The 25,619-nt window shown below is 41.7% G+C and overlaps 2 protein-coding genes and 1 non-coding gene across 3 annotated transcripts; all 3 read left to right on the top strand.

The window, feature by feature from the left end:
- Nucleotides 1-5,084: 5,084 nt before the first annotated feature.
- fetub (fetuin B) lies at nucleotides 5,085-11,068 on the top strand. Its single transcript, XM_070960891.1, is given in 7 exon segments — nucleotides 5,085-5,381; nucleotides 6,587-6,700; nucleotides 7,315-7,402; nucleotides 7,486-7,652; nucleotides 8,487-8,600; nucleotides 9,076-9,162; nucleotides 10,379-11,068. Coding segments are annotated over 7 exon segments (1,557 nt in total).
- Nucleotides 11,069-14,545: 3,477 nt separating this feature from the next.
- Nucleotides 14,546-17,997, top strand: LOC139330694 (fetuin-B-like). The gene is made up of 7 exons (XM_070961749.1): nucleotides 14,546-14,743; nucleotides 15,137-15,250; nucleotides 15,505-15,583; nucleotides 16,122-16,288; nucleotides 16,696-16,809; nucleotides 17,302-17,430; nucleotides 17,740-17,997. Exons 1-7 carry the CDS (start codon nucleotides 14,546-14,548, stop codon nucleotides 17,995-17,997), a joined length of 1,059 nt encoding a protein of 352 aa, XP_070817850.1.
- A 1,299-nt stretch (nucleotides 17,998-19,296) lies between these two features.
- On the top strand, nucleotides 19,297-19,368 carry trnah-gug (transfer RNA histidin (anticodon GUG)). Its single transcript has one exon. It is a non-coding gene; the product is annotated as a tRNA-His (tRNA).
- Nucleotides 19,369-25,619: the final 6,251 nt, after the last annotated feature.

Raw genomic sequence — 25,619 nt, forward strand, 5'->3', positions numbered from 1 at the left:
CCACTAGGTGGCAGAAAACTCAGAACTAGATCTTCCATCCATCCATCCATTTGCTATACCGCCTATCCCTTTCGGGGTTGCGGGGGGGCCGGAGCCTATCCCAGCTGTCAACAGGCGAGAGGCAGGGGAACACCCTGGACCGGTCGCCAGTCAATCGCAAGGCCAGAACCAGATCTCTACAGTCAAAACAAACAATAAGCCAAAAGACAGGTTTTCATGGTTCTTCAAGAGTTGAGCATTTGTTATGGTCAGTCAGGGTCAACCATTGCATAAACGCAGCAGTCTAACGAAGTAAAAACTCATCATTTGAAATTTAGAAGCACAAATTCCAAACATGGAAACTCTTAAATACCAGCACCTATGTTTTGGTACAGAGCTTTATTTGGTCAACCTTTGAACACATTCAAGTATGTCTGACCACACTCCAATCAGAAATGTCTCCGCAGGCTAATAGAAGACATGTGTGTGGCAGTACTGATCGGACAATTCACATTAGCACTCTAATCCTTCACCAAAACAATCAAAAAAGAACATCTTACGTAACACCCATAGGACATTTGCGTGTGTGTGTGTGTGTGTGTGTGTGTGTGTGTGTGTGTGTGTGTGTGTGTGTGTGTGTCAGGCATGCTTTTTGACACTGTATACAACATTCAGTGAACTGTGCTGTATCTCCTTGAGGGAGGACGAGCCCACCGGCACAGTGAACTTGATCCCAGAGGGTCAGCACAGAGATGGAAAACAACATCCACGGTAATCTAATGTACAGCTCTGTTTACCAAACTGACAGACAAGTTTTTTCTCTATCAATATGAAGTAAGTGTTGATTGCTCAACATAATGGCTCTAGAGTAATGACATCATCAGCCTTTAGATTGGTTCCCTATAGACCATTGCCATTCCCATTATCATTTATGTCATCATTTACATTTTTGGTCAAAGTCAAAAAAACTTTTCTAGCACATTTATTGTGTAAAACCAACGCGGGCAGTAGAGGAGAGGTGATGAAGTGCTCCTCTTCAGGTCTGAGGAAACACTGTGCTGTTTTTACAGACTCCTCCACAGCGAGACCTGACAGTCGGATGAGATAAACTGTTCCTCGGTCACGGCCCTCAGGCACAGTTGTTCATCGTCTCCCTGTTAACTCGTTTTGTCCTCCTGCGCTGGTCACAGCCCTCTAATATGAAGCAGTGTTGATAAATCAGCTGATCGGTGACATCAGAGATCTGTCTCTGTTGTGCTGTGGAGGCTCTGAATGCCCGTGGTGATGACCTTACATGCACTCATTGATGCAGATGCAGCATCATATTTGGCAATGATTGATTGGGTTTTTGTATGTAAATGTGTGTATACTGTGTTTTTTTCTGAAATCTTTGTTGACATTGCTGTAGTGTTTCATATATCTAAATGTTGTCTAACCTCTTACTCTGAACATAATGATAATCTTTTGGCCTTTTGTAAACGAATAGGGCCTCCTCAACTTCCACTGAAGCATTACCTCAGACTTGTAAACAAGTACCTTTGTGTGTAACTTAAGCCACGTGTCAATTGGTCTGATGTTGCACTATGCTGTAGCACCACCTTGTGTCTGACATGAGACAGTGTCCACTCAAAGTAAATCCCTGAGAATTGACAGAGTCAGAGGAACTGAACGGTTGCAGTTATACCTCTGAGTGCCACAGTGCTCTTTGCCCTTTTAAAACCTGTATTTGTATTTGGTCAGTCCGTGTCTTTGGAAGATTTCACATGCGAGGAGCGGTTGCTCATCCCGAATGCCCCTCTGCTCTGGTATGTGAGAACGAAAACTGTTGGTGGATGAAAAATGAGCAAATAGCAGCTTAGTGCTTCGGGGACAAAAAAGATAAAGCTTGGACTGAGGAGGAAAGCCGTGGTACTGCCTCATTAGGCTGAGCTCATCGGTCTCACCTCACGAGTGGAATTTCAACATCCTAATGTTAGCATGCACATGTAAGAATGTTTAGCATGTTGTGCTGATGGCATGTTAACAGTAAACATCTGTGCAGCAGAGGCCAACATAGCCTGAGTTAACGGCACAGTGTCTGTGATAAACAGCAGTCTCTAAGCCCATGCAAACATACTCCGGTGATGTCAGTTAGATAGTTTGCATGTGAGGGCTTGTGTTTGAGTCAGTGTTTCTGTATTTGATAAAGCACGCTCTGATTTCCCGTTCTGTGTGGAACCTCAGGAAACAGTCATTGGTGGATGTGAACAGAGGTGACATCAAATAATGTGTCATATACCCTCTTCACCCACTAAAGTTCATGCAAACAAACACACACACACACACACACACACACACACACACACACACACACACACACACACACACACACACACACTCCTGCCCTCCCAACTATCTCTCAAATTTGATTTAGGTCACTGTCAGAGGGAATGACCCTAGCTGCTCCATTATGTTCATTCATTCTTCTTTACATACTCATGCACATATATTTTTGATATATAAAGTTCTTTCAGTTTGAACATGTTAAAAAGATATTTATCTTTCTGATTGGTGGTGTCTGGTGAGGCTTTAAAATCCTGATCTGTCAAATTAATGTTGTACAGGAAAAAATACATTTCTCTCTGCAATGTGGCATAGAAATATAGAATTGTTCCCAAGTACAATATGTAAATGAATGTACTTAACTGAATCAATTGTTAATTATTATTAATTGATTGATTACTTTTCATTGAAATACTTATGCTAACTCCTCATACATACTAACCTGTGCAGAGTGAGGCACTACTTTAACATTTTCACCTTTGACCCATAGAGTGTGTGTGTGTGTGTGTGTGTGTGTGTGTGTGTGTGTGTGTGTGTGTGTGTGTGTGTGTGTGTGTGTGTGTGTGTGTGTGTGTGTGTGTGTGTGTGTGTGTGTGTGTGTGTGTGTGTGTGTAAACTAGTCCTGCCTTTAAATAAGAAAAAAATGAGGCTGTTGGATCCGATTCAGACACTTCGCTCCTCTCCCACCTGAAGTTTCTCACAGTTTTTATTAGTTCCAGTGATGCTTTCTGTCAGTGACTACTGCACCCATGTCCCTCCACACTCTGACAGATCAGAGTCTCACAACCAAAGAAAACACATCATAATGTAATACTACTCACCAGTGCAATGAGCATCATTCATGCAAACAAAAGTCACAACAGTTGCCACCATGAGAGGTGTGCAGAAACTGATCTAGGAAAGTAAACAAGTAGAGATTCTGACTTAATGATGAGATATACATGCTAACCCAGCATGGTGGCTTCATTCAGTTGAAACAGATTACAAATTTCAAGTGAAAAAGTCATACACATTTGAATTTGAATTTTAAAAGGAGCATATTTGATACGCAGCATTTCCTTTCATATGGTGAGCTCAAATATTGTGAGTAGTATTTCTGCTGGCAGCTTGAGTTCAAACTGTGTCATATTTGTTTTTCTCTGACACGGAACTGCATGTTGTAACCTCACATAAACATCGTGTTGACATGTTTTGATGCATTACAGGCACAAGTGACGGCACACAGGGATGAGAATTACTTGATTTAGTTTTGATATGACCATTAGGTAACACGACGATGCATTTCACTTCGTTTGTGATGTTCTTCTATAAACCAGTTCACGGTGGACAAACATCACGTTCACAACCTCTGCATCACCTCTGCATGCATTCACTCTCAGAGACACATAATCTCCATCACAATCTCTATCAGTCCTGATGAATCTGTGCTTTGCCATAAGTTTCGAGCACTTCATTCAGCCTGGCGTGTATGAGCAGTCGTGTCCCAACGGTTGTCTGTCTTACGCAAGTGTACCTGAGAGAAGTTTCAACACAGTAGGTGCACAAGAAGATCAATTTTTAGCCTGATAAGTCCACGGGTTGTTTATTTTGTAATGACAAAGGTCGCACGTCTCACTATCACTGCAGTCACCTCAGTGCCGCTGTTGATCTCTCGAGTCCAAAAGCTTTAGAAGTGACTTTTGATCAAAGTTCAGGAATGTGGTGAACATGTGTCCGTTCTTGCCTTCTGTTTATGTCTACCCCATTTTATTTCCACAGCCTCCTGTAAACAGTCTAAAGACCGGTATGGAATGAGAGTGACACTGTAAACAACTCACTGGCAAAACAAACTGTTGATACTGTGCATGACTACTAAAGCATGAATGAAGTGTGGTTAATGTTAAGCAATTGAAAGCACGGTGCCACTGTGGGTTTTCACACTCACCCACCTCTCCGACATGCATACATGCAGTGCAACAACATCACACCACCACAGGCAGCTGGATGAGCAAAGACATTTGCCATATGATATTCAGTAAATAAATCATTCAAAGCTGAATGGTATGTGTGGTGGCGTACTAATAAGTGCTCAGTGCTTTACTGAAGTACCAAAACATTAACATAGTACAGACATTTTATCAGAAAAATCCACTTAAAGTGTCAAAAGTATGCTACTGTGACTGTCATAATGTGTGTAAACACTGGTGACTTTCTCTTAGCCTGTGCTATATTTTGTGTCCTTTGATGCTGTAGCAAGACTGTAATTACTACACTGGACAGGGGTAGCTAGTGAGTGACCATGTGCAGACCAGAAGGTGTGTGACTCTTCAGCTTGGGCTGCTTGTGTTTTTTTTAATGATGACAGTGGTGACCTGATACTGCTTTGGTCAGGTATTTGTAGCATGAGCCATCTGAATGGAATTCTGTTTGATTATTCCACATCATTCCTTAACTTTTAGATTAAGGCTGTTGTATGAGAATTGAGCCTAAATTCAGAGCCAGGAGTGGATCAAGTGACTTCCAGCCCACTTCCTATTGATCCCACAGAAGAGTGTGACTGCAGGCCTGATTATCTACTGACTGATAAGCTCCACTGTGCGAGTCAGTACAGTAGCTGATTGGTTGGCAGATAGATCAACTGATGCAGTATTCCGAGATATGCCTGTATGTTTTGAGAGGGGGTGAGGGTCAATGGTTATGTTTAACTGAGATGATAGGATGGGCAGTGATTTGTGTGTGTGGGAGTGAGTGGGGGGGGGGGGGGGGGGGCTTAACAGGATATAAGACATCACTCTATCCCTCTCATGGCATCTGCCCTACCAGCCTTGGTGTGTGTGACTGTGTGTGTTTGACAGAGACAGAGAGAGTCATCCCAGGTCTTCACCATGAAACACAGTGCGCTGTCGTTGCTGCTGTTGGCGTTGGGGTGTGTGCACATCCACAGTGCACCGGTGGAGCCGGCTGGCGTGGAGCAGGGGTCGTGTGAAGACCCGTCCGCGTTGGGCGCTGCACGACAAGCTCTCACCAAGATCAACAAGGACCGGACGGAGGGCTACATCTTCAGCATGCACCGCCTTTCCAACGTCCACACGATGAAACATGTGAGTCACGCCAATGAGCGCCACCCAGATTCTCAACATAACTCAGTTAATATTATTATTGCAGCAATTTCTCTAGCGTTGCCCACATCCCCATATTGTTCACCTATTGAATCAAAATGAAGAATTAAAGGTGTTAGCAGAACGGGAAATTCAGTCTGATTATCAGGCTACTTATTGTCCCAGTTTGGGCGACAATCCATATCTATCAAACCACTTGAGATCTGGAGATGCAGCAACACCATCAGAAGCAGCTTTACAATGGATTTCATTAAAGAAATCCCAATTTTAAGACACATATTTAGCAATTATTCGACAGAAAAAGATCATTTGTGTGCATCTAAAATGTCGAGTGTGAAACATTGTAGGTTAAAGTTGAACCAAATAGACATTTAAGTGATAGAACAAACATGATTTTCAGGTGAAGGATTTAGATAAGTGGGTCAAAGAGGACATGTTGAAATCCTTTCTGATGTAATTTTATGTGTGTGTTTATATGTATTTTGTGTGTGTAATTTTAAGCTGACAAGCAAACAAATTGCGTAACTTCTAAAAGATTTTTCTGCAAGCATGTGCTGAGCGACTGCAGACATTCCTCTTCTCTAAGTGAAGGTGTGAAATCACCTGTTGCAATCAAGATGAAATTACCCAGAGAAAACTTACATCAACAAGGAATAAAAATTTGTGTTTTTGTGGCTTTAGGAAGGATTATGTAACCCTGAAAATCACAAAAACAAAGAAAGAAAAGAATCGACAATACATAAAAAACAATTCATACAAGATGATGAGAGGAAAGTGACTAACAGTCATGATTAAGAAGAAAAGTCTATATTAGGATTCAGTCTGCCTGAGTTTATCTAGCAGGCCATCCCTAAATATGTGCTAATTTCAAAAATCATTATAAATTCATTCTGAGTAGAATTATCAGTCCGACATCAAACATTTAAACCAAGCGTGTTTTTAATGACGTGTCACCTATAGTAGCAGACGACAGATCTGTTTTGACTGTGTGAAAGATCAGGCAATACTAGGGATTAGGTGGCAGCTGTCATGCAAATGTCAGAGCCTGATAGAGAAGTTTTTAGGACCTCATTTACCTTCCATTTATCATGTCATTTGATCCACCACGGGAAAACATCATCTCCATTAGGATGTTAGTGACTGTCATTGATGTGTGTACACTCTGTGTGTTTGTGTGTCTGTCACAGGGAGAGAACGGCATCATTTTCTACCTCACTCTGGATGTTGTTGAGACCAACTGCAGTGTTCTCAACAGGAAAGAAGACAAGATCTGTCAGGCTCGTGAAACCGACGACACACCGGTTAGAAAACACACGCTCTCGTATGCACACATTCTCATAGAGAGGCACCAAAAGCCACGAAAGCCCACATTCCTGCACACAGTGTAAACGTTTGCAGTAGTTTTTCACAAAGCTTATTTTGTCTTTTGTTTTCTTACCATTACTTACTATTACTTACATTACTTGCTTTTCAATTCAATTGCGTTTCAATTAATTGCATGTCAAACTTAAATGAATAAGTGTCACTGTACTAATGCAACAAGCATTGTAGCTACTTGTTCTTCCAGAGGGTGTAGTTTTTAAAGCTAGGGTTGATAATGTTGGAGTGCTCACAGCTCCCAAGCTGGCATGTTAGTGTTGAGAAATTTTGGCTGCACTTTCTTATGCAAATAGCAAACTGTAGCTTTAGCATTGCACCTGCCTACTGCCTTTTTTGTCAGAGCATTTGATTTACTGATTGCTGTCAGGATGTAAAGACAATTTCTGCAGAAAAGATACTTCAAAATACATGAGCTACCCGAGTTGGTAGAAGAAAGCAAAGAAGTTTGGCATCATAAGACATGTTGGTTGACAATTATACAGTACAAATGTATTGGTAATTGTATTGTATTGTACAATTGTATTGGTCTTTGCAGGTATATGGACAGTGCAAAGCTGCCATATTCATCAATAAGGTGCAAAGAGTGGTGCGTCTCTACAAATACGACTGTATTGTCAGACCAGGTAAAAAAAAAATAATGGTTTTGTGCAGTGCAAAACAGTCTTGTGATATGTGCACATTCAAAACCACTGTTCTCTCTGCTCAGTTCCTGCAGCTCGGGTGAATGAGGTGTGTCCTGACTGTCCCTTCCTCATCTCCGTGGACAACGACAAGATTCAGAAGACTGTGTCTCTCACAATGGATGAGTACAACAAGAAGAGCGGGTTAGCCAATCGTTTCGCTCTGCTCAAAGTCAACCGCGCTACCACTGGGGTAAGTTTTCCACACGTCCAAAACATTAAAATGTTACGTGAAGTAATTCATCTTCCCGATACAATGCAGGGAATAAGATGACAAAATTCCACTTAATGTTTGCAGCATTGAGGGATGGATTCTCCTGAGGATAATACCTCAGTGGCTTTCCTTTACCCCGGAGAAATAGCTAACTCCTCTGGGAGTAAATGAATGGTGGATAAATGCTATAATACAGCTACATGTAATACTGGCTCTCACCTACAAACATTGAAAAACCTTTTGAAGGAGTAGATGAGCGAATGAAATGCAAGAGGTCCGCACTTTCTCAGCGGCATCATTCTAGAATGTGAAGCTGTACTACATGAGAGAGATAATTCACCCCACAATGGTATGGTTAGGTATCTAAAAACAATTGTCCCAGTTGGTCACCTTGGATTTATGTCATTTTTTGATACTGAATGGAGTTCGCACCAGAACCATCTGATCAACCAGAGAAACTCTGGTCTCCACGTGTGGTTAATCAACATTTTCACAATGTAATGAAAACTAATATTTTTGTAAAAATGTTGCTAAACTCTTGCTTCCTTCTCAAGCCTCATGACTGACCCCTTTGACCTCCCAGCTAATGTGCCTTCAGTGGTTTCTGCTCCCACCTCCTGCTCTTCCACCTGTCAGAAACTCTGCAGCTCACTGACTGAGTACTTGACCAACTCCAGGCCAAAGATCTCATATTATGCATATTCCTTTCTAAAAGTTTACTGTCTTTCTGCGTGTGTGTGTGTGTGTGTGTGTGTGTGTGTGTGTGTGTGTGTGTGTGTGTGTGTGTGTGCTTGCATGCATGCATGTATCCAGATGGCCATGTCAATGTACTACAATGTAGAGTACACCATCCAGGAGACCACCTGTCCCACGGGCACAGAAGCAGTGACAGCTGATAAGTGCCCCATCATGGAGTGCGAGTTTGCTGTGAGTCATGACAAATTATTTCACAGCATTTTTGAAAATTTTGGTTTCGATTGTTTGTTTGTTTGTTGTTTTTTTTACGTCCAGGATTTATTTTGCATGTTGAAAAGAAACAAATTATGTATCTTAATTATCATGCATTCGTGGCATCTGCTACATCTCCAGGCTGTTTCTCAGGTGTGACTGTGTTTGCTTTGAGAGAACTTTTTGAGAGAAATAATGAAATCAAAAACCAGTTTTCATTCTGGATTTCCAGTTTCATGTGTAATAATCCAGGGAATCATTAACCAAAGACCTCCGGAGGGACCTCATCTTTCAGCTCGTAGCTCTATTAGACCTTTAGTTAATATCAGTAAACAAGTTTATCATAGCAAAGGAGTACTTTGAAATTCAGTTTGTTTAAATATGAAACTCTCATAAAGCCACAGGCATAACCATTACCTCACTCTCTTGTTTCATTTTGTTCTTGTCTCTCCAGCATAAGGGCTTCTGTAAGGCATCCCTCTTCTACGATCCCTCTGGTGAAGCTCAGACCAGCGTAGAGTGTGAGATCTACGAGCCTGAGGTGAGACTCACTGCGCCATGATGAAGCACACTGTCACATTGATTTACTCTTTTTTGAATGTGTTTCTGTGGTGAAAGGGAAAAGCATAGAATACACAAATTGCTTTAAATGTATAAGATTTCAGATTTTAAGAACTCAGTTCAAGCAACAATTAATTCAGTGCGTTTTCTCATAGCTGACAGTTGCAGGCAGGCCTTGCATGGCCACAGATTTTGAACATTTATTATTTGACCCTGTTGCTTTGAAATGATTTGAAATGAAATGATTGATCGAAAGGATCATTCAGATTTATTGCAGCATAGGTCTTATTTTGGTTGTTCGGCAGTCACCTTTGTCCGCTTTGTTGCTGTAGCACTGCAGATTCCCCCACTGTATTAATTGAGGATTGCCTTATTTTAAAGTAAATTACGTAATGTACTTGACTAACATCACGTACATAACATAGCTGAACTTAGACACAAAACTTCACTCAGGTCAACCAACTCAAACCACAATCTCTCCCTAAACCTTACCAAGAAGTTTTGGTGTCTAAAACCAACCAAACTGCGACATGCCACAACGTTAACCATGTGTTTATTTTTAAGAACGCGCGCACGAACGTCCAGTATACCTGCTGGTACCGTCCCATGGTCATATATCTTGTTTTGTCATTGGCAATCAAACTATTCAGTCGTTTAGTTTTAGGAGTTTTAGAGTGTGGCTCGCATCACATTTTTCTGCACAAATCTGACCCGAGTCCAAAACAGTAGTAACCAAGCCTGAGCCGAACACAACAGGCGTTTTGTTTTTTATGTCCAAACGCAACTTGAGCCCTTAATGTAAGCTGAAGAACTGAGCGTGTCTTATCCTGTCATGCAGTTGTTCAGCCTGCATCGTCCACATGTCCCTGCAAGGCTGAGTTTTCAATCGTCCTGCTGTCATATCTCATCAGAGCCTTGCTGCTTCATTATTATCTGCATTGATTACTAAAGTGAAATGCCTCCATACCATCAATTTTCCTGAATATTTTCCCTGCCTATATTTTCACGGAAAGAGCTTGAAAGCACCATGTCAAGTACACTAGTCTAACCAACGTGACCAAATCCGACCTGACACTCTAATGAGGACATGTTGTCAGGGTGGATGTTGTAGAGGTTACACACATTTTAAATTCTACCACTTTATCCAAATTATTATGTTCCACACATTATTAATTTTATGGTTGTGTGTTCTTCAGGCTGCAGACAGAGAGAAGAAACTGCACCTGCAGGCCGAAGAGACTCACCACAGCCACAATGACAAAAACACACACAGCCACGACCACGACCACGCACACGCTGCTGACCAGACACACACACACGACCACGCTCACGACCACACCAAGAGCCACGCTCATCACAACAAAAGCCCAGACAACAGTGACCACCACCACACACATGACCACGGCCATGACCACGATCACGTTCACGCTCATCACGCTAAGGCGCACAACCACACCGGTGACTCGCCCAACCACCACCACAACTACAAGCATGCCGACGGCGTGCACACCCACGAGCACGACCACGAGCTCGCTCTGGACCACGACCACAAGCATGCTCACCTGCACGATCACGAGCACCACCACCATCACCATGACCACGACCATGAAACCACACCCCATAATCACATAAAGGGAATGGTGAGGATGTTGCTGGCCATGGATCAGCCCATGACCTTGCCTTCCTTCCCTGATGTCCCCGCCGGTGGCCCCGAGGCGGGAGTCACCCTGCCCCTCAAGCCTGACCCCCAGATTCCCGGAGAGATGGAACCCACCATCCAGGCCTTCCCCACCACAGTCTCAGCCCAGTGCCCCGCCGCAGTGGCAGGACCGACCCTGGTGGAGAAACTCTTCGCTGAGGACCCCATGTTCAAGCCAGCTGCATAAAGTGGCACATGGAACTCACTTGAGCGTCGACAGATTTAAAAATACTCGCACACAGACTGAAGCATAGGGAAGAAAAAGAAAGCACATCACAGATTTGCTCATTGACAGAGAAGTAACACACCTTGACTGCTTGCCTGAGTTATTCTTGGGAAAAACAGTGGTTGCTATAAGCATTACATATAACATGTAACCTTTCCTGTCTCTTTTCAGCCACTAATGAAGGCTGAGTGCATAGAAAGAAACACCTTCACAGTAACAACATTTCACTGTTTTTTAGGAAAATGCTCAAAAATAATAGAACCTCTTAACTGGTCATTTCCTTTATATAATCCTCAGAGACAGCAAAATTGTAAAGGCTGCCCACATTCACATGGACCAGTCACCTGATCTTGATCAATAATACAGATCTCCTTACTGAGTCACTATAAAAATAAGCCACCAAACGTCAAAGTTTTCTATGTTTGTATGTTGACTGTGTTAGCTGTGTTAGCTGCACAAAATAATAAATGATACCACCAAATACTCACCAGTGTTTTTCGTACTTTGCGAAACCAACCGTGTTGTGTTGATTGAATGCGCTTGTCCTCAACCAACATGACCAACTCTTCCATCTAGTCACTCATCTCAGTTTTGTTATTGTCAGCTAACGAAACACCATGAAATTATTTTTGTGATTACACCACAAACAGGAGATTTCTTCTCTATAAAGACATTATCCAAAATTAACACCAACACCAAAACAAAATGCATTAAGATAATTGATTTAATAGGCTTTTCCCAGATAATATCCACATATATGTGTACCTACAGTGCTTAACGTAAATAATGCATTTAAAACAGCTAACAGTTCATATTTTTCAGATAACAGATTCAGAGCATTAGGTGACATCTGGCATTTCTATGTGAACAAGAGAAAATATGGATTCAGAGTTGAAGCACAAACTCTACAAGAACAGGAAGAACTAGAAAAAAGCCTTCATGCATCATGTTGCTGTAGCACCACCAAGGAGTGAAAATTCATTACATTTCTGGAAGATTCGTGCAAACCATTGTATGAAGATTTTATGGAGTTTGTGATAGGCTGCAGATTTTGTGTTGACTGGTTACAACCTGTTTAGTGTAGGTCATGAAATCCACAAACATAAGCTAACTTTTAGTGGCCTTCACACATACTGCATGTGCACTTACTCTGTGGACATTTATTGGTCACATCAGCTTTATAATCAGCAACAATCAGCTCTTATCTGTGTTCTGTAGCCCTTACACACAACCCACACAGAACTAAAAACTGCAATTTTGGTTAGCTGGAAAAAAAAAAAAAAAAAAAAAAAAATCCAGGTAAGGATTGTATCTTAGCCAACAGGGAAAAAACTTCAAATATTAGGTACAATAATGTACCTTGTATACTAATATGTGGTCAGACTGTTTGTTTGTTTGTTTGTTTGTTTGTTTGTTTTTCGGGGGGGGGTATGATAAGGTCTACTTATCATTATTACTTTTTTCCATGAAGAAGACGCAGGTGTTAATGGAGTAACTTTTAAAGAAATACTCCAGTGGACACCAAGAGTCGTAGCTAAAAAGAAGCATCAAAACGTTCTTGGAAACTCGACTGAGTGAATGAAAGAATACCATCTGTCCTACAGTGTTGTGCCACAGGGAAAAAAAGATTAAATAGTACCCTAAATACATACTGGTTTAGCCTTTTCATCCATGTAAAAGCTATAAAGCTCCATCAATGCTAGCTCATTAGCTGGGTCTATTTGTTGGTAGTGCAGTTAAGTGGTCGAATATGTGTTCAGTGTGAGCAGTTAAGTCTGACAAAAGTAAGCAGCTAACTGCACTAGCGCCAAAAGGCGGTCATGTATTTTACCCTATTTATGGCAAAAATCTAAGTATTTGGAAGATGATTAACATGCCAATGGATGTTGGTGGAGTAGCCGCTTGCAAAGTTACAACATTGAAGAATCGGAGGGACAGTCCCCTTTATTTGTCACACATTACATACATACGCCATGCAATTTGGTGAAATTTGTCCTCCACCTTTAACCCATCCTGGTCGCCTACCAGGAGTGGTGGGCTGCCACCACTGGCATCCTGGTCGCCTAGAGCAGTATGATGCTATTTGATGAAGTGTTTGACATTACATTAGAAGTGAGTGATCAGATGTGATTTAATATGTAATATACTCAGATTTATACTTAGATCTATACTCTCTGACCATGGTGCTGTTAGGACCTGGCAGTGTGTCTCTCCCTTTTGTTTCATTTTCCCCTGTTTTCCCCAGTGTGTTTTGTCTGTTTGTCTCCCCCTGTCTGTCCAGGACCATGCAGTAAGGCTGCACCTGTCAGTCAAGCTCCACCTGCCTGCTTCCTCTCACACCTGCAGATCATCAGCTCATCACCAACTAATCAGCAGCTGCATATAACCCAGGCTTTTCCCTCCAGTACTCGTCAGATCGTCTGCTTACTTCCGTGGTATTTTGTTCTTACTCTGCCAGTCGACTGATGCTCTGTGTCTGTCCGGTCCATTCTGGCCCATGTTTTTGTCTGCCCTCTTCCAGGAGCCTTTGCCCTGTGGATTAGCCCTCAGCCCAGCCCAGCCTCGGTCGTGAGAGGAGTTGGAGTTGCTTGCAGAGTGTTTTTGTGCTCTCGCCTTTAGTTCTTTCCTGTTTTTGTGGACACCTTTAGTTGCTCTGTGCAGAGTGTTTGTTTGCTCTCGCCCTTAGTTTTTCCCGTTTTGGAGGACACCTTTAGATGGACTTTGCAGAGTGTTTTTGTGCTCTCGCTTTTCGTTTGCCTGTTTTTGTGGACACTTTTGGTTAATAAACCTTCTGTTGAATTTTACCAGCCCTAGTTCTGTGTTCTCTCTCAGCCATCCCTGTGAGTTCACCTTCATCTGGTCTCAGCGTGTGTATTCACATAACAGGTGCTGAAATATGCACCAGAATAGAAACAATGAAAGGCAGTTTCACAACTCTCCTGCTCATCACATGCAAATAATAGACTTTGTAATATACCTCTGTGATGTGATGTCATGTCACATTACCACACCGTGGCTTCTGGTGAAATAATGCCCATGATCTACCTGACAACCAAAACATATTGTAGGAATTTGTTGGAGTATTTTCAGCAATTATAGTGTCACATAAAAGAAATATAACTAGGTTTACTGTATTCAGTGAGCTTTTCTTTTCTTATAGTGTAACACTGCTGCCCAGTGCACTATGACCCCTCAATCAGTCTGAGCCAGCCATTGGCCTGCAGAGCAGCAGATAGCAGCTGTTTGCTCATCAGAGGGGAAAGTCCAGCATAGCCTCACATATCTGTCTAACCCTGTTTGTAAAATCTGGATTTTGCAAAGGAAGATTTACAGGCCAGGGCCTGTGTTAGTCTAAATATTAGAGAATCTACCACAGTAGCCTTTAGTAATTGGATAAAATTAGGGTTTTCATTTCATCCGCTCTGTATGTGTGTGAGGATGAGTGTGTACCTGCTGGTCCTGTGTCTGGCTTTGCTGCAGCAGGAGGGCAGAGCCAGGCCAGATGCTTCAGGCTGCAGCAGCCCTGAGGCAGTGAGGGTGGCGGAAGAGGCCCTGGAGCAGATCAACCAGGACCGGACTAACGGATATATCCTGAGCCTCAACAGACTGTATGACCTCTCTCGCACTCCCAACAAGGTGAGGGCAACATCACACACACATGTGCACACACATGCTTGCATGGATGTACATTAACTTTCAAGTGTTCTCCTTGAAAGATGGTGGAAACAGAAATAATAATTATAAGAGCAAAACTAACTGTGTGTGTGTAAGAGAGAGAGTGTGTGCATGCATGTGTGTTTGGTGTGCATGGGTGTGTGCAGGTAACACAATCAAATGGCCTAATTGATCGTTTATTTGTCATGTCATTTGATCCATCACACAATTGAATAAAAACAGAATTTCCATTAGGATGTTATTGACCAGTATTGATATGTATATATCTGCGTGCGTGCGTGCGTGCGTGCGTGCGTGCGTGCGTGCGTGCGTGCGTGCGTGCGTGCGTGTGTGCGTGCGTTTGTGTGTGTCTAGGAGAATGGTGGCTCTTTCTACAATCTGACCATTGATGTCATGGAGACCAAATGCCACATCACCAGCAGGAAACCATGGAAACAATGTGAAGTCAGAGATATTGGTGAAGTTCCAGTAAGTGCCACAGGGTGGTGTGTCTTCACTCTTCCTGGTCAAAACAATGTCATTTAGTTCCTTTTCTGTGGGCCACAGCAGACTTAACCTCTGCCCATCTGTGACTTACTACTTTCAATCAAGTCAAAGTTCCATTCAGTGTGAAATCACTTTCCAGCCAAGGAAATGAGGTGGGTTTGTTTGTGTACCTGATTGTCACTTTGGTCATATGTGCTCTTGTCTATTACCTGCATGTGTGTGTTTGTGTCCTTCAGGTGTATGGGGAGTGTGAGGTATCTGCCTACATCGACTCTCAAGTCAAACTTCAAAGCTACTCCTGTGCAATCCGTGAAGGTAGATTGATGGAGTCATTTTGACTCGTCTGCCTTTTTCTGTTCATCTGATAGCACAAAAACACATTTACAGTTTTTCAATGATACAAAGTGTTGCAAGTCTTTTTTGTTGTCACTTCATCACTTTAATTTTGCAAATGGCAGTGAGGTATGAAGATGAAAGATGCTGACATACATTGAATTCTGAACATGCTCTGTCCTGAAATACCCTTCAACAAAAATGAAAACGTCACACATGAGTGATTATGCGGAGTTGCAGTTAGAAATCAAAGCAATGTGACTGACAAGAGTGTGTCAGTTTTATTTTTTAAACATTTTTTTCCACAATTTGTCTAAGTGAAGGAGAACACACCTGGATAAAGGAAGCTGTCAGAGGGAAGAGAGGGATGCTGAAGATAGCTGAAAGGGTTCATACTGCAGGATGGAGGCTGGGGGAGTCGTGTCCGTCACTGTACACAGAGCTTGAGTTAAATCCTCAACAAACACTGTGCCTCAGCTGCATTCCGCTGACCTTTGACCCTGATAATGCTTGTGTTCAGTTCCTGCCACAGCAGTGGTGAGCGTGTGTCCAGACTGTCCCACGGCTGATAACTTGAATGACCCCATCGTCAAGGAGACAGTCAAACTCTCCCTGCAGAGGTTCAATGAAGAGAGCCGCCTGGCCAACTACTTTACCCTGGAGAACATTACAAGAGCCAAATCACAGGTTAAGAAAACAAAGGAACAATCAAGTGATCACATTCTGTGTAGAGAGATTAGAGGTAATGCTTTCAAAAGTTAAGACTGTGTTTCCTGCAGACGGTGTGTGTCTCTTCTTCTTTGGCCATTACCACTTTCATCCTTCTACCTTTGAGTCCACCTGAGGCTACATGTTCATTGTTCTGTGCTTGGCCACTTAAAATGTGTTTCTTTTTACTTTGAAAGGCGCAGGATGGGTTTTGAGGTGATATGTGTAGCATTTTGTGAGAAAGTATAAGCTTAGAAATTTTGACATCAAAACCTTTGCAACCTATTCTATTTTATTTTATTTTATTTTATTTTAGCGCGTAGTGTAGCATACTTACACAGGTATATGTATGTGTGTATGCATTATGTCTTTGTGTGCCTTGTCAGTGGGTTTTTGGTCCATCCTACTTTGTGGAGTTCACCATCGTGGAGACGGTGTGTTCAAAGAAAACAGACGCCAGAGAACTAAGCAGCTGCTCACCTATGGGCTGTCAGTTTGCTGTGAGTCACTCACACACACACACACACAGATATGTATATTTTAATACATGATTTACTGTATTTAGCCCGCACAAGTTCTTCAAACAGGGCTCTCTATGGTCTAAAGTTGAACAAGTACCAAGAAAAGAGTCACCGAATAGCTGATTGTTGTATGTGAAATTGCTCTGAGATGCAGTTGGGCCGTTAGATGCTTGTTTTTAAAAAGCTGTATGCTGTAATGACAAAATGTACATTATAATCAGTTTGTGTTTCCACTCTTGTGTAAATTTCCAAAATATCTTCAGGCCCCAATAGCTAATTTATTAACATTTTTAAACTTCTTCTTATGTGTCTGGTCATCGCTGTGGCGGTTGTTGATTGTGCACACCACCCACCCAAACTCCACCCCATTGCTGTGCCTGTTCTGGGCTTACCTTCTTAAAGCACTTAGAGCACCATGACCTGGATGAACGAGAATCTTCACAGACACCTTCTTGATATCTTTTCTCTCAGCATAGAGGTTTCTGTTTTGGCTCACACTCAGCCGGGGACTCCCAGTTTGAAGTCAGCCTTCCCTTTGGAGAGACAGACGGCTCTGATCAGAAGGCTGTGGAGGTGAAGTGTGAGATCTATGAGCCTCAGGTATCTACTTCAACTGCAGTGATGCATCCACCACACAACAGGACTACATCTAATCTGCATGAACAACAAACTAATCCCACTACTCTCTGATATCCTGATGCCTAAAATGCATCAGGATAAAGGACTGTGTGTGAAATGAAAATTGCTACTTATTGTGAAAAACAGGCAGGCAAATATTACCCAAATCTGTATCTCCAAAGAACTTTTTAGGCTCTAAAGAGAGAATGTTGTATGGCTCAGTCTCACCACTCTCATTATCAGCAGAATCTGAAACAGTTAACCACACGGTGTCTTTCTTTTCCCCTGTAGGCTGCCACCGTGGAGGAGCAAGCCCATGCAGAAGCAGACAGCGGTCACACTGGGCATCAGCACGACAACCACACACACCTGCACCCCCATGAGCACACACACTCAGTCACACTCAGCTCAGACCTCACTGTCTCCAAGCCACGGGGGTCACTTGGGACTGTGGTAGATCAGCCCGCTCCTGTCAGATCTTCGCCTGCAGCCATCTCCTGTCCCAGCCCGCGCAGACACGTTCTAGGTTTAGAAGAACCCAATCTCTGATTGGCTAGACCGGGACAGTTGATCTTTGATCAGTTACACAGCTACAGTTTTCCTGCATGTTGACGCAGAATATCATAATCTACAAGTAAAATGTATGAGGACCATAAATTATACCGACAATAATCCCTGTAAATAATCAGATTACATTGATTGTTTGGTTAAAGCATTTACATAACAGGAAGTTGCATTATTTTCCGGTATAACATGGAAATTATCTGGCAGGTTCTGAAAAAATATCTGAACAGGGATCTGCAGGGACCCTGTAAAAGTTCAACTTTTTCCACCTCAAATTACATATTAATGGTTATTTAATTTATCATTAACAGTTACTTCCATTAAATGAGCAGTACATGATTTGTAAACTGTGATGGGACCAAGTTTTCTTGAATATGAAAGCAATCCAGTGATACCATGGCTACACAGCAAAAAGTCATTTCTAATATTTTATTCAGCATACTTTTAATACTTTTAATCAACATTATACTTCCTGTTTACATCTCCCAAAGCATTATGGGATCCATACTGTAGGTCCAAACTTTAGAGCATCATTATTTTCCCAAACAAAGGCAGACAGAGAATAATAGGAGTGACAAAATCTATTAATATTGGCTTTTTATACGTAGGTCCCACAGTGTCACACTCACATGTTTATTAATTATTATTGCTGGTGTATTTCTCAGAAATACAAAACATTTTCAGTAGTTTCACCATCACTGATATAAAATTAAATAAAAATACATTTTCACCTTGTTCTCTTGTCTAAAAATGTTTAAATCATTTGTTATGTATTGTAATATTTAATTTAATATTTCATTAAATGCTTAAGCTTTCTGACTTCACTAAACCAAAGCTGTTGTGTGTGTTGATCAGCTGCTGCAGCGTTTGCTGAGGTGGAGTCCCTCAAAGGATGTCTGGAAAATTGAGAAATCACTTGATTTGAATGGAATTCATTTGAAGTTAAGTTAGTGAAGCTTTTCAGAGGGCGCGCCCTTTCAGCGTCTTTCACTCACTCACAGACTTCTGCTATATGCAAAATCATGACCATTGAGGAGGAGTGGGGGGGGAAGGGGAGCTCAGATCGAAATCTGAACTGAAAAGAGTCACCAAAAGACTGATTATCTTACAAACATACAGAAAGCTAAGACTAACTAAGACCCGCACAGTGAGATGAGATGATAAGGTTTATCACTCCCAAATTCTAACTCAACATAAAATAACAGGCAGCACTGTCATGCTCTCGCGGGACATATGTCTCCGTGACAGGTGGTCTTCAGCGATCTGTCGCCCCGGGCCTAGCTCGCCGTGATCGTATAGTGGTTAGTACTCTGCGTTGTGGCCGCAGCAACCCCGGTTCGAATCCGGGTCACGGCAGTATTTTCTTTCTCCATTGCGGCTTCTGTAATGTCGTAAAATCATGTAATAAGCACAGACGTTTGCCATACAATATGATATGAATATGAACAACGTATCTGAAAGATTGAAGGTTGAACTGCGTCACATTTAGTGCATTTATGAGCTACAGCAAACAGATACGTGTATGAGACAAAGTATCCAGCAATATATACAGAAGTATTTACTTTTAGCAGCACATGTTCCAACATTGAAGTCTATAATAATAATAATAATAATAATAATAATAATAATAATAATAATAATAAAAGTGCTCCACCAAGTGCTTCACATAAAAAGACTCAAGAATAAATAAACATAAAAACAGGGATAGAAAATGTATGTAAAATGAGGTGAGGAGAATAAAATCCACTTAATAATAGAAAAAATACAGGAAAATAAGTATGAAAATAAAGACAATATAAAAAGTGTGGGGGGGGGCATTAAATAAGAGAAATACTGTAAAGTTGAAAACAGTATACAGAATGCTTATAATCAACAGAAATGTAACAATTTATAAGAATATATTAATGTAATTGTCAATGTAATTCATTATACCAAAATCCTAAATGTAGCACTTAAATACTGTTTTTAAGTGAAAAGGTATTCAAATCATTTGTTTAACTGGAAGTAACTGATTTGAATACTTTTCCCACCACTGAGGCCTGCACAGCAGTCTAAGTCAAGCCTAGGCTGAGACCTGACATCTGCAGATGATGATCATTCAATGAGTGAGTCATGACAACATCAACGGTTTTCAAAGCAACTCAACACAGACAAGAAATTATTCTGAAAAACTGTCATAATCCCAACTTTACTGTGGTAATGCAGATAAAGGAAAAATGGCAACAGCTGTCAACACAGTATTGACATAGAAAATGGACAAATTGACACAGAAGGGTCAATATTAACATTGTAAATATATATATTTTAAAAGACAAACAAATGAGTCAAAGGAGTTAAGGGCCACAGGAAAAGGAATAGCAATTTTTGCTTGTCTGTCATACTCCCACTGAACACACAACAAAAAAAAAGAACAGAAACAAGTTTCAGTGTTCCCATCCAAATGCACAGTTTTCAATTTGTGTGTGTGTGCAGACATATCTCATCGAGACTTTTCCTCTTGGCCATTATATCGGACGGAAAATGAATCCCACCTCCTGCCCTTGATAGGTTTACGCAGCGTGTTAGGCACCAGGCGGAGTCAAGAGGCCCACAGCAGAAAAGCATTGCTGTGATTTGTGGTGACAGTTTCATAGACTTGTTAAGGCTGAAGCACTCAATGTGCTTGGTAGAGTGACAGAATGTGAGACAGTCGAGAAGAACAAACCTATTGGACCTCAGTCTCCAAGGGAAGTTGGCTGAATACAAATTCATTAACTCATTTCTAAGAGTCCTCTGGCTGCCAAGCAACAAAGTGACACATTTTTACTGTTGCACAACACAGAGCGATCCTAGGAAAAGAAAACTCACTCATTAAGTAGCAGTAGCTCAAATAGTAAGTGTAGAACTCTTGACATTGATCTCTGAATGTAATTAATTAAAGGCAGTGCAATAGGGATGTAGCTACTTTCATCTATTCCTAATGTGCAAACGTTTTTTTTGTTTCTTTTAAATGTTTTAATTAAATCACGATAAAGCAGTTAAAGAGATAAGCAGTTGTGTGAAAATATACATTAGTGCAACTCGCATTATGTTTTCTGGATGGAGTGAAATGAATGTATAATATGCAATATTGATATTGTAAAAATAGTAAGACAAACCAGTCTAGAAAGAGGATAGATTATGATGTGAATTAATTCAAATCGTATGGAAGCGCAGCCTGATCAATATTGTGCAGTTTCCCACATGCTTTTGTCAGACAGTTTCACTAATCTTAATTGTGGAAGACATTCAAACTACAAACTACATGTATGAGATTGAATTATGCAATTATTTTTTCTTTCTTATGTGAATTTCCTTTACAAAATTAGATAAATAGATTTCTATGGTCAGTTGAAGTATTCTGCATTACATAATGTGTCCACATGGTGTCACCCGTACACCTGGTTTTCACTTCACAACCCGGCAGCGTTAATCTGCAACAATGAGTCATGACAAGCGCATTTTGATGGAAGAAGTTTGGAGATTTTACTTGAAGGAGCGGTATCGCAGGTCATTCCTTCCTGCATCTGTCAGACTTTACAACAGAAACTGCTCCAAGTAGGGAGTACAATAATTTGTATTACAATCTGTGCAATAACTGAACTGAACATGAACATGTGAGACAATCTGTGCACCTGGGCAACAACCTGTGCAATATTTTCGGTACATTTTCTTAGGATGATGTTGTTTCTCTTTCTCTTTCTATTACACCACTTTGTATATACTGTGTTAATTGCATGCACTTGTTGTCTTTTTGAATATTCTATTCACTTATTGATGCTGCTGTGAAATTTGGAATTTCCCCTCAAGGGACGAATAAAGGAATATTGAATTGAATTCCTGATGGTTAGCAGTCTGTTTCAGTGGTTATCAGACTTGGGGGTAGGACCATCATGAGGTCTCAAGAAAAAAATTGACGGCAACCTCTGTTGGACAAAATTCTGTTTGACAACTTTTTTGTATGTGTTAAAATATATATCTTCTCTTCGGTCTGTGTTTCCACCCTACTCTAGTTGTTTATATTCTCAGTCCTGTGCCCAATTCTGTTTCTGCTCTCTCTGCAGTTCTGTCTGCTCTGCTCTACTCCCTGTCTCCAGCCCCTGTTCTTGTCAGCCCTGGACCCCCACCTGGCTCTGCTGCTCACTCTCTGTACTCTCTATCCAATGTCCAACACAGTCCCAGCTTTCCTCCTGCCACCATCCCTTTTGCCCCAGCAATTAATTATTCTCTTTATTTAAACTCTCGTGTCCTCAAAGGCACTAACCAACCCAGTGGACACAGAGGGACTCCAACAAGTCCTGACCCAACAAGACAGCCTTATTGGACAGTATGACCAGGTTCTTAACAACATCATGGGTTGCCTTAAAGACCTTTCTGCAAACATTAATGGTATTTGAGACCAGTTACCTTCTCAGGCTCCTCCAGCACAGCTCCAAGCCCTGCCCCTCACTTCTCATCCACACTGGACCACTATGATGGTGATCTGGCTTTCTGTCATGCCTTCCTGGTACAATGTTCCCTGATTTTTGAGCAGCAGCCCCAAAGATATGCTTCTCCTATACTGCCTTCTCTCAGATGTGGAAAGTTTTTGACAACCCTGTCAATAGTAAGGATGCAGCAAGACTTGTCCTCTCTCTCCGTTAGAGGTCCTGCAGCATTGCCGATCTTGCCATTGAGCTCCAGACTCTTGTTGGAGAGAGTCAGTGGAACTACAAGGCTCTCCAAGGTGTTTTCTGTGAATCCCATAATAACAACATTAAGACTGAATTAGTTTCCCTGTGGAACCTTTGGGTCTGGACCAGTTTATCCTGCTTGTCATTTTGGTAGACAACTGACTCTGTGCTCCATAAGGAGACATTTGCTTAAACAGGCAACTATCTATTCCCTGTAGGCCACTCCAAATAGTCATCCTCTGAGTAATTCCAAGCCTGGCCAAGACACTATGACTGGGATGCTCAAAAAATGGTTCTGGGAGCCCTCCATGAATGTCAACAAACAGTCAATCATTTTTCTACCTTTACAAGTCTTTAGTAAGCCTCGCTCAGCTTTCCTCGTCCTCCACCAATCCCCAGTCATTCTTAGTTCCATAACGCCTTGGACTTTGTCATCGGTTGGTAACACCCAGAGAGATGCAATTCGAATCAGCACGGCCAAATCCTGAACTTGTCTCTCATCTATGATTTCCATTACAAGCACCCAGACTGCCCCAGATGTGCACCAGGTGGTGCCTGACAGAGACTGTCACGCCCTCCACCTCTGCCTAGTCTGCAGTCTCCCTCTCCCTCCCTGTCTCTCCCTGTGGTGTGGTGTGGTGTGGTGTGGTGTGGTGTGGTGTGGTGTGGTGTGGTGTGGTGTGGTGTGTGATTGCCTGAGTGGAGAGTGGTGGGCAGAGCCTCTGCAGCTACGTCCTATCCTGTAATCAAGACTCCTTCAAAGACTCAGCCCTACCACATCCACCCTGCCAGATCCTAGTATCTGTTCAGTCATCTGTGTTTCCTGCCTCCTCATTGGCAGTAGTTCATTGCCTGTTTCCTCGTGCCTTTTCCTGTTTCTCCTCTGCATGCAGTTCCATCTGCTCTGCTCTGGTCCCTGTGATCAGCCTTTATCTCGTCAGCCATGACCCCCACCCAGTTCAGCTACTCCCTGTCTGGACTCTCTGCTCAATTCAGTCGCAGCTTTCCTCCTGCTTGACACAACCAGCCACCAACCCTCCACATTTCCAGTCATCCCTCCTGCCCAACTCCTCTCTTACATGTATCTCATCCCTTTTGCCCCTGCAGTAAATTATTCTCTTGAATAATAATAATAACTCCAGTCTCCTCATTTCTCTGTATGTCATGCTTGGGTTCTCAGCCATAACACCAACAATCATGGGATGGACATTGTTTATTCATGGTGCCCAAAGATAAATTCTATTGACCTTAGAGACTCCTAACTCATCATATTGTGTGGTTTTAAGTCAAATGTCTACATTGCCATGAAATTGTGTAGAATAACAGTTGATTGCCAGTTTTTCGAAAGCATTCTCATCTGGTTGCAGTTTTTAACATGTCTAACATGTCTTTGTGTTTGGTGCGAGTTAGCAAATGTCAGCATGCTAAACTAATTATGATCATAATAAATGCTACATGCTAAAAATCAGGATATTAGCAATGTTACTGAGAGCATCTTCTACCAAGTTATCATTAGCATGACGTAGGCTCTTAATCTTAACAATTTTGGCTCAACCAATAACGATGGATTCTGATGGATAATAAACTTTTAAACTGTTCTGTAGACCATATATGAGTCAGACTAAAAGTGTTCCAAACTCTTTCAAATAATTAATATCAAACAAGGAATTAAAACAGTGTAAATATACACTGCAATAAGATGAGTGATTTCTAAAAGGTTATTAATACACTGTCTGGAGTAAGCCTAATCTAACCAAACATCTATATGAGATCCTCTTTTCCAAACATCTCAGCCAGCTAAAGACTCATTAAACATCTCAACACTGTATTAATTACATTACCAAATGAAAGTATTTGAATTAATACTACGCTGAACATTTTCTAGTTTGAATGCATATGCAGCTTTCCTTTTGATGCCTCAACAAACACAGACATTTAACTGCAGCAGACCAAGCACATTAATTAACTAATGCTGGGTTGTCAGAGCCTTGTATGTGCACAGATAATGGATTTTGTTGTCTTTGTCTGTGTATCAGAGGCAGATTACAGATTATATCTGTAGTAATCTACCCTCAAGTGTGAGCTGCAATTTCTCTGTTCCATTAATATTCCAGATTGCAACACAGCTTCAGGCGCATTTAGAAATGATTGTTGTCATCATGTGTCCCACTGCTTCCCTTTTGTCTGTGTTCTTCACTGAAACTCTCCTCGGAGCAGAAGATCCTCTCTTCTTGTTGTGTGCTCCACATTCTGTGAAAATCGCCATTATTAATTCAGTTTAAGAAGCCCTCAAGATGTGTAGGACTCTGTGTGTGTGTGTATGTCGGCACTGATGTGTGCATGTGTGTGTGCAGGCGGCGTGTGTTTGTTGAGAAACATGTCAGAGAGAGAGAGTGTCCAAGCTGCAGGGCTCCTGCTGACACACTGACCTAACGCTGAATGGAGCTGGCACCAAAAGAAAACCAAAGCCTCGTTTCATGCTGAATCACGAGGCTGGTGTGTTCAGATAAACCCACTCAAGAGAGCGTATTTTAAAAGTTCAGTTTTTGGATGTGAAAAATAGCAGCTCAGTGTGGACTGAGGACAGGCTTTTAAGCTATGGCCAGATTAATGTGAAAACATCCAAAAACACCCCTTAGCTACAATATGTTGCACTACATTCACCACCTGCCATCTTATTTTTGAGTGTCTGAATTCTGTAAATTTATCCACTTATATGGTTCCCCTAAAATATCCCACAATGCAATGCACTACATTTTATACATGTGAAAATTGCAGTTGTGCAATTCTACAACTGTCAACGCAAGATGATAACTATTGAGTGTCCATTAGAGTGAATGAGCAAGGGTGTGAAAACAGCCTTTCACATTCTATGCTAGCTTAGAGCAATTTCGTATAGACTCATATGAACCAAGC

This window comes from Chaetodon trifascialis, chromosome 4 (genome assembly GCF_039877785.1).
Source record: "Chaetodon trifascialis isolate fChaTrf1 chromosome 4, fChaTrf1.hap1, whole genome shotgun sequence".
Taxonomy (NCBI): domain Eukaryota; kingdom Metazoa; phylum Chordata; class Actinopteri; order Chaetodontiformes; family Chaetodontidae; genus Chaetodon; species Chaetodon trifascialis.